The 14235-nt window shown below is 48.0% G+C and overlaps 1 protein-coding gene across 1 annotated transcript in view; it reads right to left on the reverse strand.

Annotated features, from left to right (window-relative positions):
- The window catches only part of SETX (senataxin), a 106309-nt gene that overhangs the window by 19521 nt on the left and 72553 nt on the right, over nucleotides 1–14235 (reverse strand). The window contains exons 13-19 of the mRNA XM_060251588.1: nucleotides 13600–13767; nucleotides 12524–12680; nucleotides 11118–11219; nucleotides 8799–8905; nucleotides 7164–7235; nucleotides 5930–6079; nucleotides 873–980 (exon numbers count right to left, since the gene is read on the reverse strand). Coding sequence (XP_060107571.1) covers nucleotides 873–980; nucleotides 5930–6079; nucleotides 7164–7235; nucleotides 8799–8905; nucleotides 11118–11219; nucleotides 12524–12680; nucleotides 13600–13767 — 864 coding nt within the window. The remainder of the gene's footprint in view (nucleotides 1–872; nucleotides 981–5929; nucleotides 6080–7163; nucleotides 7236–8798; nucleotides 8906–11117; nucleotides 11220–12523; nucleotides 12681–13599; nucleotides 13768–14235) is intronic.

Genomic DNA, 14235 nt, shown 5'->3' on the forward strand with positions numbered 1-14235 from the left:
AAGTATAACCAGGAGCCTCTCTCAGCTCAACTCTATTCTCTGAAAGTTGCACAGGATTCCAGTGAGAGAAGAAGATCTCTGGGCTGGGATTCAGGGACAGGGCAGTCGCTGCTAGCGAATGGATTAATGAGCCCCTCCCTAAACCCCACTGTTGACTGGTTCCGTTCAGGAGAAAACTACCTGCTGGGAATTCAGCCCCCTTCCCAAGTCTGCTGGGGGCAGGGAGGGAGACTACAATCTCCAGAGAGTGCTTTCAGTGAGGTCTCGGGAAGAGGTTTAGAGAAGGGGATTTGGGATTAAGCCATCTGATCCCCTCACGTAAGAGCACGTAAACGGTACCAAAAATAGTAGTTAATCCTGCATAAACCTTTCGGAATAACATCGTCCCTCTTTGCTCATGGTGAACACAGTCGTGTCTGTATCAAGGCAGTCTCAGCGCCACCAGCTCAGGTTCAGGTTAGCCCCTTACGTGCCTGAAACATCACAAGAAGGGTTCAGGAGGCTTTAGGGAAGACTCTTTGCCTAACCTAAAAGGACTCCAACGATCTCTCCCATACCTGGGGGTGTCCATATATCTCCCCCATTAATTCTCCCAGTGAACTTTGGATGCAATTTCATCTGCTGATAAGAGCTGCACTCCGGGAATTTGGCAATAACTTGGGATGGCTGCACAAAGAAACACGCAGCCCCACACAACCAATTTAATCAGGCAAGTAATCCGACAGAGAATCACTGCAGCAGCTCACATGTCGAGAGCACCTGATGAAAGCGGCCCTCTTTATTCCACCGGAGCAGAGATATTACACTGATGAAGTGGGCTGTGCCACTTCCATCTTCCCCAGACACGTGAAAGTCTCCAGAGCTCTACTCACCACAGAGATCACGGTCGGAGGGAGCTGCATGGGATCGCCGACCAGGACAAGCTTTCGGCAGCCGTGAATGAGCGGAATGAGAGTTTCAACCTCGCAAGCCTGCCCTGCCTTTTAACAAGGAAGCACCAATGGTGGGGGGAGACAAAACAGAAAGCAAAATTCAAACATGGGAAAACACGCATTCGAGGCAAGGGCAGGGAAACAACATGCTTGGATCCAGCAGACTTACTTCTGCAAGGAATGTACATACGGTCACAGAGTGACCCCTCCTGTGTTTGAAACCCCCCAGTATGCCCCCAAGATATTCTGGAGGGCCCCTTGACCCATTGCAGTTAATTTCTGGGATGCTGAAGATGATGATGATATTGGATTTATAATCCTGCCCCATACTCTGAATCTCAGAGTCTCAGTACAGTTACAATCGCCTTTACCTTCCCTCTCCCCATACAGCAGACACTCTGTGAGATAGATGGGGCTGAGAGCTCTCCCAGAAGCTGCCCTTTCAAGGACAACTCTGCAAGAGCTATGGCTGACCCAAGGCCATTCCAGCAGGTGCAAGCGGAGAAGTGGGGAATCAAACTCAGTTCTCCCAGATAAGAGTTCGCGCACTTAACCACTACACCAAACTGGCTCTCTGCAGAGTACAGCAGATGGGTGAAAGCAGGGAAGCAAATCAACAGCACTCAGGCACGTAAGCAAAGTGGCCTTCTGCCCAAGAGGTTGGGATCTTTGGTTACAAGCCATAGGATGCCGGTTCCTGAGAGTTGCAAGACCCTTTGAAAGAGACGGTTTTCTGACATACAAACATTTGTCCAGCAGACTCTCTCGCATCTTTTGGAAGCCTCCCTGTTCTTCTCAAAAAGAGTGCTCTTATTAGCTTCTCTTCGTCTTGCCTGGCCCTGACAAAGAGCTCGGTGAATGAGGCCAGAGGTCCTCCACTCCCTCTGTGACTCAACTGTTTTCTGGGGCAAGCCAGTTTGTTGTCTCCTGAACTACAAACTAAGCTGGAGAGTAGGACTCTCCCTGTCTCTCCGCCTCCTGTGCAGAGCAGCAAAACATGATTTGCTATTATGCGGAACTGTTGTCACAGCCTCTTCTTGCCTTTCCATCTTCCTCTCTGCAGATTGTATGTCTGCAGGCAGGGACCGTGGTGAAGTTCTGTTGTAATACTCTAAAATTATATGCAAGCAAAATCACTTTTAGGTGAAAGTTATGGATGGAATTCTTGTGGAATATGGGTTTGATCCCCCACTCCTCCACTTGCAGCTGCTGGAATGTCCTTGGGTCAGCCACAACTCTTGTAGCTGTCCTTGAAAGGGCAGCTTCTGGGAGAGCTCTCTCAGCCCCACCTACCACACAGGGTGTCTGTTGTGGGGGGGGGGGGGAGGTAAAGGAGATTGTGATTGCTCTGAGATTCAGAGTATAAGGCAGGATATAAATCCAACATCTTCATCACCATTTTCTGTCACTGCTTGTTGCTCAGTGGCAGAGCGTGTACTTCACACGTCAACAACCCCAGGTTATTGACGTCTCCAGATCTTTTTAAAAAGGGAGCAGGTAGATACAAAAGACCTCAGCTCAAAACCTCGGAGATCCAATGCCAATCAAAGCAGGCAGTAACCACCTGGACAGGCCAAATGGTTGGGCTCAGGATAAGGCCACTTCGCGTATTTATATGGGCCTACAGAGAATGTCTGCAAAGGGCTGAGCCCCCACTTTATCCAGCCTATGAAACTACAGGTGGGTTGCATGCTACACAGTGTGGATATCAGGGACAAGGTGGGCGGAGCCTCTGCCAGCTGGTCCAACCAATTAGTGCACAGAGAGGGGTCACTTTAAGGATACAGACAAAACAACCAAAATGGTTACAGCGACCAAATAACTATGTATATTCATTGAAGACAGTCCATAGGAAACTTAAACGTACAATTCCCAAACAATGCAATTCCAACAAAGGCGTCCCGACGTGCAGGGAGTTGACTTGGTTACTCCTGCTTCCATTTCTCTTCTAGCACTGGGTGCTCCATAAATCATATTCTTATGAATCATATTCTTAGTTGTAAGAATATGATTTATGGAGCAGCCAATGCTAGAAGAGAGATGGAAGCAGGAGTAACCAAGTTGACTCCCTGCACGTCGGGACTCCTTGGCTGGAATTGCATTGTTTGGGAATTGTATATTTAAGCTTCCTATGGACTGTCTTCAATGAATATGCACAGCTATTTGGTCATTAGCTGGCCCAATCAAGGCAGCCGGGCAGGAGAAGGAGCAGCACGCAATCCCTCAACGCCATCACTCCTGGCCCTCCCTCTACATCACCTGACTGATCCTGCCCTCCACTCCCCTCAGTTTGAATCCCCAGTGCGTGATGGGAGGAAAAGTGGTGTTAAAGTTGTTCTCGGCTCCTCCGAGGCCAGGGAACGTGTCAGATCTTGTTAAATGGAGCAAGGAGGGCAGCCTGCTTAGCCTGCAACCCACTGCCTTCGAATGATGGCTGGCATTTGTAACTGGGCTAATAAATCCAGGCTCCGGGGGTTGTCAGGCAAGAGAAGCTGTTCGAGGAGCAGATGATCATTAATACCGCTCGCTTTCCTCTCTGAGGAATATTAATGGAGCTCTGAGGCAGAGCACGCACTCTGCACATATAATAAACTGCTGCGCAGGAGGAGGCCGCAGCTCTGGAGGCCTGATCGATGAAAGGGCCACTCCTCGTTTTCAGCAGGAGAGCTTCAGGTTACGATCAGGGAGCTGCATGGGCTCAGGGCACCAGCTTCTTCGGGGCAGTGCCAGCCACAGCCTTCTGGAGCCTTTGGGGCAAAGTCCAGATATGTGACTGGGTAGGTGATCGCAGGAGTGGGTCCGTTAGTCTATTGTGGATGCACAGACCCGCGAAGCTGCCTTATCCTGAATTGGACCACTGGCCCATCGAGGTCAGTCTTGTCTACTCAAACTGAGAGTGGGTTCTCCACAGTTCAAAGTGGTCGTCTTTCACATCACCCCCCCTCGGATGCCAGGGGTTGAACCTGGGGCTTCCTGTGTGCCAAGCAGCTGCTCTGCCTCTGAGCTGTGGTCCTTTCCCATGAACATGTTCAGAGCCTGACTGAGGCTGAGGCTGCTTGCCTGGGACGATACATTCCCCAGAGTGCTTTTCCTAAGGTTACTGCATTTAGACCAGTGGCCCCCAACCTTTTTGGCACCAGGGACAGGTTTTGTGGAGGACAGTTTCTCCACAGACCAGTGGGGGTGGGGGTGCTGGGTTTTTTGCTGTCCCAGGCTGCCCCCATGCCCACACCCCACCCCTGCCCCACCCATGGGGGTCTTTAAATGAGGCATGGGCTTCTGCCTCACTCCACGGCCTGGTTGCTAACAGGGCACGGACCGGTACCGGTCCAGAGGTCGGGGACCCCTGATTTAGGCATCATAATAAACCGGAGTATGATTAGATTCTAATTAGTTATGAGCAGGGATGACCACAAACTGCATTTTTGCAGTTCAGTTCATGGTTTGTGACCGAACCATGAACCAATACATCAGTCCGTGAACCAAATCAGTTTGTGAGCAGCTCAGCTGTCTGGCTTAAATGGCTCCAAGCCGTTTAAACCCCGCTTCCTGCGAAAAGCCGCAAGCAGCAGAAAGCAGGGGTTTCCAAAGAGCTGAGCGGCACGGCCCACTGCTCAGCTGTTTGGTTTAAATGGCTGCTGGGTTTACATGGCTTTTCATGGGAAGCAGAAAGCATACTTTAAACAAAAACCCCGCCCAGCTGCTTTTCGTGAACCACCACAAACCGCCAATTGTATCAAAATTTGTGGAAGTTTGCAGCGGTTCTTCAGTTTGTGAACTGCTTCGTGAAACATTAACTGGTCAAAATTCATGACGAACTTTGGTTCATCAGCAGGTTCATGACCCTCCCTAGTTATGAGGTCCAAATGTTGCTTGGCACCAAACTAGGATTTCAAGCTCAGGTTTCTAACTGATTTGTTAAGAAATGTTTAGACAAACTGCCACTGTTTGTGGGATAATATTGTCCTTTGTGGCCCTCAGGTTAGTACTGGTCTGACCTCTTGGAAAGGAGAACGCAGGAAGCAAAGAAGATGACGACGACGACAGATTTATACCCCGCCCTTCTCTCTGAATCAGAGTGGTTTACAATCTCCTCTATCTTCTCCCCCCACAACAGACACCCTGTGAGGTGGGTGGGGCTGAGAGGGCTCCCACAGCAGCTGCCCTTTCAAGGACGACTCCTGCGATAGCTATGGCTGACCCAAGGCCATTGCAGCAGCTGTAAGTGGAGGAGTGGGGAATCAAGTCCGCACACTTAACCACTACACCAAACTGCCTCTCTATTGTTCTACTCAGAGCTAGAGCAGCAGTTACAACAATGTGCTGGGGAAGTCCCTGGTTCAAATCTCTCCTCGGCCATACAACCACAGAGCAGAACTCTCATTCACAACTCATCCTCAGTTCCAAAATGCGGAATCCAATTTGTTACTTAGATCTGACAGAAGAGCAAAAATTTGTTATACAAACCAGATTATTAAGAAGTCTAAATGTAGTTCAAGTATGCCAATGGCTTTACACGTGTTACTTCACATGTAAGTAACACCGCAACAAACAGCGCTGTTAAGGCCAATAGTACCACCCACATTTTGGAACTGAGGATGAGTTGTGAACGAGAGACCTGCCCTGTGGTTGTCTGGCCGAAGAGAGATTTGAACCAGGGACTTCCCCAGCACGTTGTTGTAACTGCTGCTCTAGCTCTGAACAGAACAACCTATTTTCCAGCCAAAACTAAAACTTTCCCTCCAACCCTAAGAAGCAACTGCTCTTTGGTTTCTAAGCAGCAACCATATCCATCCACACAGATTCCCCGAGTACGGTTAAGTCCTGTCTCTCTCTAAAACTGCAATGTTCTCCCTCCCTTCAACTCCACCAAAGTGTGCAAGCAAAGGCCCACTAGCAAACTGACAAAAGCATGAAGGAGCGGGACCGTTTCTGCTTCTCAAACCGGTGGCCAAAGATGTGTCTCCCTCCCCATGGCACCATGATGTTCTGCTGACCTCATCCACAATGATGCAACTGAGCGGATTGTAGGTCTGCCTTCGGAACGCAGATTCCAGCAGCACCCCGCCGCTTGTGCTGAGTGTACAGCAGATGATGTGAGACTCCAGAATTATGTTCGTTTTCAGCTCCTGAGACCGTCCCCGGACCTTGGAATGGGAGAGCAGGAAACATTTTTATACAGCACCTACTGCAGATGGATTCCAGTTTTCTTTTTTAGTCATCAGTCTGGATTTTACACCACTAGCTAAAACTAGTCCACGTGGTATAAGAATCCTAGCATGACATTTCTGGTTGTTTTTTTTTTTAAATCTGTTTTATATCAACCATGTAAACAACGTATTGGGGCTGGATCCTGCAGAACTCATCCACGATAACAAGGAAGTAATAGAAAAACTACCTCTGATGATGGGTAACCCAACTCTTAATTAAAAAATGATGGACTGGAGACTGAAACACACCTTTTAAGCCCACCACAAACGGTTCATTCACCGCAGTGCAATTGCCATGTCCCTTTAAATGCCTTCCAATGGGGGGGGGGGGGGCAATGGAGGATAGCGACATCTTATAGGGTCCATAGAATTGGATCTCCTGGTCCAATCTTTTTAAAAGGGGGGGTGTTTTTTGAGGAAAGACACCTGGTGCTGCAAATTTGGTGCCTCTGCTTCAAAAAAAATCCCCCCACCGTGCCCTAGGTACCCCTGGACTGATTCTCCATTGTAGCCTATGAGGACCATTAACTATAACGGTCCCCATAGGGTATAATAGAGCTGAAAAAAATTCGGCAAACCCAAATATTTCCTGAATCCCAATACCATACCAGGATTGGGATTCAGGAATATTGGGAAATACCAATACACCTGGACTTGGAAAACACCAATGTGTATGTTTGTGTGTGAGACCCCCTAAGTGAGAGATCAACAGCTAGAGAAAGACTACAGCTTGGATCTACTGCAGAATTTCCACATGAGCAAGGTGAGTTTGAGTTTCACCTGTTCTCTCCTCCCACTGTGAACTATTGACTCCCATCCCTGTTCCCTGCCCCCCCCCCCACAGGAACCGCATTTCAGGGGACATTCTGGACCGCAGCTGGTATGGTGGGTTGTGGTGGGGGGGAGGCGTCACACGCTCTGGGGACAGAAATTCTTTCTGATGGTGGGAGGCCAAGGGACTCAAATGATGGGCCCACCCTTGAGTGAGCCTGTTACAGAAGCCAAGAGAACAAACGCCCACCTCCTTCAGTTGATGAGCAAGTCGCTCCCTCTCCTTTGAAAGTTTGAAGATCTCCTCATCTAGTTGCTGTTTCTGAAAGAGGGGGGGAAACTATCATGAAATGTCTGCAACAAGAATAATCAACAGTGCAACCTTGCTAAAGGTCCTTTGTTTCCATACAGGCCTTTTCCTAGACATCTCCAAGCTTGCATGGTCTTAATAGCAAAATAATCTTCCTAGATTGTTCTTCAGCAAAGGTTTACAGGGTTGTACACTCTGCTCAGCCCCTCTGCCCAGTCTGTAATTTTGCTTAGCATTACGGATATGCCTTCAAGATGTTGACTAATTAAACAACTGCAACAAAAAAAATTCATTAATTCTGTTGTACTGAAAATTATTTTTTTAAATTATGGTCACCTTCTGTTTTAGCCTTTATTCTGACACCCAGCTGCCTAAGAGTTTAGAGAAGTTGTGTGGGGGAGGAGGAGGGGAAGAGTCAATGGATAATGTAGCTAACAGGACACTTTCTCATCAGCACAGCTGCACGGATCCTGCCACTGAACAGTCGTTTTCTTCCCTCTAGGATTATCTCGGCATCCCAGCAAATCCCTGCCTACATGGGGAGTATGCAGGTACTAAGCGGCATCAGCCAATGAGAGGCTGTGCAACCTCTGGGGCAGGAGGAAGAGATACAGGTGGATGGAAAGTCGGTCACTGCCTCAGATAGGACTTGGGGAAGCAACAGAGAAACAGGGATAACTACCAGGAGAACAGACAGGTAGTTAAGGCTTAAGATTCTGTTACACACTTATCTCCTATTTTGACATATTTATTGCTTCAACCGTTGTTCCCTCTTAATTGGATCCATACAGTTGTTGACCCTGTACACTTGGCTGGTTGTTTCTGCTGCGTTTCAAAATGTCTACATCATGTTATATAACTTGTTACATTCTTCACCTTACCCACCAAGCCACTAAGCCCTTCTAAATAAGAGATAAGCTTTTTAGTAGTTTGTTCTGTGAAAAAAAGGTGTTGGTGTGAATCACTCCTGGAGAGGGGAAGTAGCAGAAATTACCTCAGATTCTACCTCCCCAGGGTTCCTCTATATTAGTAGCACAAAATCCACCACAGTTGTTTGTTAACATAGTCTTACTGACCACTTGCAACCTATGCTATAACTGAAACCAGCTTGGTCACTGCTACTGGAGGGGAGCGGAGGAAACCCCTGGCCATCACAGTCACACACACACCAACTGATCACCCACCATGTGAGTAAAGAGAAGAGGATGATGGTGATGATTTTGGATTTATATCCTGCCCTATACTCTGAATCTCAGAGTGGTCACAATATTCTTTACCTCCCCCCCCCCCCACAACAGACACCTGTGGGGTAAGTGGGGTTGAGAGAGCTCTTACAGCAGCTGCCCTTTCAAGGACAACTCTTGCGAGAGCTATGGCTGACCCAAGGCCATTCCAGCAGCTGCAAGTGGAGGAGTGGGGAATCAAACTCGGTTCTCCCAGGTAGGAGTCCGCACACTTAACCACTACACCAAACTGGCTCATTTACAGAGGGACACTCCTGAGATGGCCCTTGTTTTATGGTTCCCCTCGAGTTCACTGGCGATTCCTCAGAGGCACCCAGCCTTTAGTCACTACCTTTTCCTGCGTCTTCATTGCACGCTGGCGAGATAACATATCCAGCTGTTGGTCCAGTTCTTCTTTCCTCTTGTGGAGATCCTGGTCGTGGCCAAGCTTCCCTCTGTCTACCCAATCAAGCACAAGAATCCTATTCAACCGTTTGCATGCTTGCTTTCCAAAACATTAACTGAATGCAAAATAAAATGAACAGTGAACACAGAAAATATTTATGTATAAAGATACATGGGACTCAAGCAGTGTTCCCTCTAAGCTGAGCTAGTGTGAGCTAGTTCACAGTTTTTTCGCCTCTGGCTCTCACATTTTTAAGTCTTAGCTCAAGAAAAATGGTCCCAGAGCAAACTCATTTATGCAATAGCTCACAATTTTAATGTCAGTAGCTCGCAAAGTAGAATTTTTGCTCACAAGACTCCATAGCTTAGTGGGAGTATTGCACTCAAGAGTGATCAACCAGTTCATGGGCATTTTTTTTTAATTCACTGACTTAATTTATACTCTGCCTTTCTTCTCAGTGCATCATTCACCCCTCCTCTGTTTTATTTTTTCCTGTCTTTATTCTTTTCACTGCCATCTGTCAAGATCCCTTGCCATGTTAATGTTGCTTTGTAATTCTATGCTGCTCTGAAACACTTGCTCTGCTGCTGAGAAACGGAAGTCTCTGTCTTCCAAGGTCATAACTATCTGTTAGAATGTTGTGCTATAGTCTTGAAGTTATCTCGTGCCACAAAACTGAGCCCACATGTAACGGCTAACTGTCCTACTATACATACATACATACATATATGCATCCCCTGACCTTCTGCCTTAATTTTGTCACTGGCTTTGCCAGTGGTACTATCCTGTCTTACAATAAACCCTAATCCTAAAGAAATGGAGAGTTGTTATTATTGAAGATAGCTGTAGACCTGCCAGCATCATTCACCCCTCCTCTGTTTTATTTTTTCCTGTTTTTATATTCTTTTCACTGCATCATTCACCCCAGCGCTGCTGGGCTATGTTTGGTGTAGTGGTTAAGTGTGCAGACTCTTATCTGATAGAACCGGGTTTGATTCTCCACTCCTCCACTTGCACCTGCTGGAATGGCCTTGGGTCAGCCATAGCTCTTGCAGAGTTGTCCTCGAAAGGGCAGCTTCTGGGAGAGCTCAGTAACTGTACTGAGACTCTGAGATTCAGAGTATGGGGCAGGATTATAAATCCACTCCTCTACTTGCACCTGCTGGAACAGCCTTAGGTCTGCCATAGCTCTTGTAGTTGGGCAGCTTCTGTGAAAGCTCTCTCAGCCCCACCCACCTCACAGGGTGCCTGTTGTGGGGGGAGAAGATAAAGGAGATTGTAAGCTGCTCTGAGTCTCTGATTCAGAGAGAAGGGCGGGATATAAATCTGCAATTCTTTTGCTCCTCTGTTTTATTCTTACAACCCACCCTGTGAAGTAAGTCAGGCTGAGAGTGTGACTGGCCCAAGGCCACCCGGTCAGCTTCCATGGCTAAGTAGGGATTTGAACCTGGCTCTCCCAGATGCTAGTTCAATACTCTTAACCACTCCACTCCACTGGCTCTCAGAAGTTCCTCTGAAATGGTCACCAAAATGTTCTTAAGGCAGATCTCTGAGGTTAGTAGAACAACTTGAAATGGGGGGGAGGGCGAGAAAGTTTGTACATCACTCCCTGCAAATGAATTGTAAGTGTCCTCTGCAAAGTGCCCCGTGGCGCAGTGTTAAAGCTGCAGTACCTTTCACACAAATCAAAGTACTGTGATTTAGTCTTTGACTGAAATTAGATTATGATAAATAGAAAGCAGAAGTAGGTTTTTTGGTTGCCCTTGCAAGAATGCAGCTTACTAGCATCTTAACGTATTAGCAGGCATGAAATTTCTTTCTGTGGGGTGCAAGCAACTTTGAGAAGTAAAATGGGGGGGAGGGGAGATGGAGAATGTGGCAGCGCTGCTGGGCTAAGTCCACCACCTCCTTTGGCTCATTTGCTGGGCTAAGTCCACCACCTCCTTTGGCTCATCCTCTGTATGCCCTAGTCCAGCTGAGGCACAGATGGTGGTTACAATCAAAAAGCCTTAATCATATAAAGCTGTATTGTACTGAATCAGACCACTGGTCTGTCAAGGTCGGTACTGTCTACTCAGCCTGTCAGCAGCTCTCCAGAATCTCAGGCTGAGGTCTTTCTCAATGCCTGCTATTGGGGCCTTTCAACTGGAGATGCTGGGGACTGAATCTGGGATCTTCTGCATGCCAAGCAGATCCTCTCCCACTGAGCCACACCCCCTCTCTTTGAGCCACGCCACCTCCCCTGAAGGTTAATCGGTTACTCACTCTTCCAGTGCTCAATCTGGTCGTTCAGACTGAACTTTCGGACTCCCTTGCTGATGGACTTTTCTGGCCCCAGCCTCACCAAGTTGATATCACCGCAGTTCCCTGGATGCAAGGCATACGGTCAGGGCCCTGTGGAATCTTTTGAGTTTGCTTATTTTCTGTTGTTTTTTAAGAAAACTTTTGTCCAAAATTATTTTCATGTACTGAGCAGCATGTAGATACCAGCATTCCATCCTTCTTATTTCTCCTAAGGCCATGAGCCCAAGAATCTGATGGGCCACTGGGTTTCATTGAACACACTGCTTGATCGAGAGTCAGAACACTGAGCTGCCTAGTCCAGCGCTGTCCCCTCTGATTGGCAGGAGTGCTTTCAAATCTGAGGCAAGGGTGGGTCTTCTTGGCACCCAAGCCTCTAAACCAGGGGTGTCAAACATGCAGCCCGGGGGCCAAATCAGGCCCCCGGAGGGCTTCTATCAGGCCCCCAAGCAACTGGCTCTTGTCTGCTTCCTTCTCCCTCTCTCTTGCTTCCTTCTGCATCTCAGCGTGCTTTGCAAGGCTTGCTCAATCGCACAGGAGCTACAGAGCAAAACCTCAATTTTCTCCACTGGTTGAGGCTTCTCCCCCTCCTGGTCCCTTGCACAGTTCCTTGGATCCCAGGGGAGAAATACAAAGAAAGCACTTTTAAGACCAACAAGTGCAAATTTTAAAGCATGTTTTAAGTTTGTTTGTTTTTGAAAAAAACCTTTAATCGTGTTTGTCTATGTCCTTCTCTGCTATCTCTGCTAGTAAAGGTAGGCAAAGCTGCCTGTGCAAGCACCAGTCATTTCTGACTCTGGAGTGATGTCACATCACAACAGCAGACTTTTTTATGGGGTGGTTTTGCCATTGCCTTCCCCAGTTTTTTACACTTCCCCCCAGCAAGCTGGGTACTCATTTGACCGCCCTTGGAAGGATGGAAGGCTGAGTCAACCTTGAGTTGGCTACCTGAACCCAGCTTTTGCCGGGATCAAACTGCAGGTCATTAGCAGAGAGTTCAGACTGCAGTACTGCAGCTTTACCACTCTGCACCATTAGGTAGCTATCTCTGCTACCTAATCTTAAATAGGTACCCATGGCCCAGCCCGACACAGCCTGGCCTGGCCCAACAGGGTCTCATTTATGTCAGATCCAGTCCTCATAACAAATGAGTTTGACACCCCTGCTCTAAATGAACACCACATTCCCCACCACTGAATCACAACCCCAGCCCCAAAAGATCTCATGAAGATGGGGGTGGGTGGGAACTACCTACAGTAAACTACACAAGGACATATAAATTATTTAATGCTGCATAGTTTCTAACTTGAAGAAACTGCTCCCCCTAGATGGCTAATGCCACAGATGAGAATTGGGCAAAAAACTTGTACCTAAAGGATTTCCTTTGTTTTCACATTTTCCTTTGAAGAAAAGAATTATTTTTTTCATTAAATCGTCAAGAGCAGCATTGGACGGGGCACAGACCAGCACGCGGTTCCGCTTGATCTTGGCATTCAAGCTGTGTGCAGGATTCTCTGTTCCGGGTCTCTGTGTGTGTTTTTGTTAAAAAGAGAGAGAGAGAGAACACGGGTAACTGAGTTGTGTGTAATTCAAGAGAAGGATGATACAGTCTTCAAATTTAGAATTGTCGCTTACAAAAACAGCCCTGTTCCTATAAGTTTAAAACAGCCCAAAGCACAGAAATACAGGAGATGCTTTCGGCCAGTGTGGTGTAGCAGTTAAGGGCAGCAGGCTCTAATATGGAGAACTAGGCCTGGTCCCCCCGTCCTCCCTCACATGAAGCCTGCTGGGTTCTTTCAGCACTCTCTCAGCCCCACCTACCTCACAAGGCGCCTGTTGTGGGGAGAGGAAGGGAAGTTGCTTTGGGACTCCTTAGGGTAGAAAGGAAAAGGAAAGGTCCCCTGTGCAAGCACCAGTCGTTTCCAACACTGGGGTGACGTTGCTTTCACAACATTTCCACGGCAGACTTTTTACAGGGTGGTTTGCCATTGCCTTCCCCAGTCATCTACACTTTCCCCCCAGCAAGCTGGGGACTCATTTTACCAACCTCAGAAGGATGAAAGGCTGAGTCAACCTGGAGCTGGCTACCTGAAAACCCAGCTTCTGCTGGGGATTGAACTCAGGTGGTGAGCAGAGCTCAGGACTGCAGTACTGCAGTTTTAACACTCTGCGTCATGGGGCTCTCTTAGGGTAGAAAAGTGGGGTATAAAAACAAACTCTTTATCTTCTTTCTGCACTTCAAACGAGAAACTGTGCAACCCCACCCCCCCCGCCCTCCTCTGCTTCATTCCTGTACGCCGGGCTCTTGTGAAAGACACACAGGTGTATTTACGAAGCCAGGAACGGTATCTCATTTAGCCAAGTCCCACAGAGAGACTCTTGAGCATGCTTTCTCCAAATTCATCACCAGCAAAAGCTAACATGGAACAGCATCTGCCTCACTCACCCGAGCCAGGATGCGGGACAGGAGTCCAATGATAGTTTTCGACTTCCCTGTTCCAGGTGGCCCGTGGATCAGGCAAATGTTGGGAAGCATGGGAGCGTCCATCACCATGGTATAAGCAGTCTCAATGGCCTTCTTTTGATCTTCATTGTATTCCGCAATGTCAGGAACCTGCCAAGTGGGGTGGACAAACAGACGTAACACAGCATTAATCACTGAAGCTATCAAATCAATCCCTAAGCTCTGCTGAGAAAGCCTGTGTGGCGCAATGGCTGGGAGACGGAGCTACAAACCATTCTCATTCAGTTATGAACGCCCTCGGTGGCCTCTGCTTGGTGATAAGAACCCACTACTACCTTATATGGCTGCTGTAGAGCAGTGATCTTCAGCATACAGATCAGGACCCTCTGCTGTCTCTGCACCGACCCACCCTCGAAACGATGGCGTTATGCTTCTTGCCTTCCTTTGCACTCAATGTGGGGTTCTGACCTTTGGCTTCTTCTACCCAATGTGTACGCTGACTATCCTGCTCCCCTTGGTCTGCTACCCTGGCCTTGATACTGGAGAAGTTCATAATTCTGGCTTAATTCCAACTGAAAGGCCCAGGTAGCAGGTGATGTGAAAGCCCTCTGAGACGCT

The sequence above is a fragment of the Heteronotia binoei genome, chromosome 12 (genome assembly GCF_032191835.1).
Source record: "Heteronotia binoei isolate CCM8104 ecotype False Entrance Well chromosome 12, APGP_CSIRO_Hbin_v1, whole genome shotgun sequence".
In the NCBI taxonomy this organism is placed as follows: domain Eukaryota; kingdom Metazoa; phylum Chordata; class Lepidosauria; order Squamata; family Gekkonidae; genus Heteronotia; species Heteronotia binoei.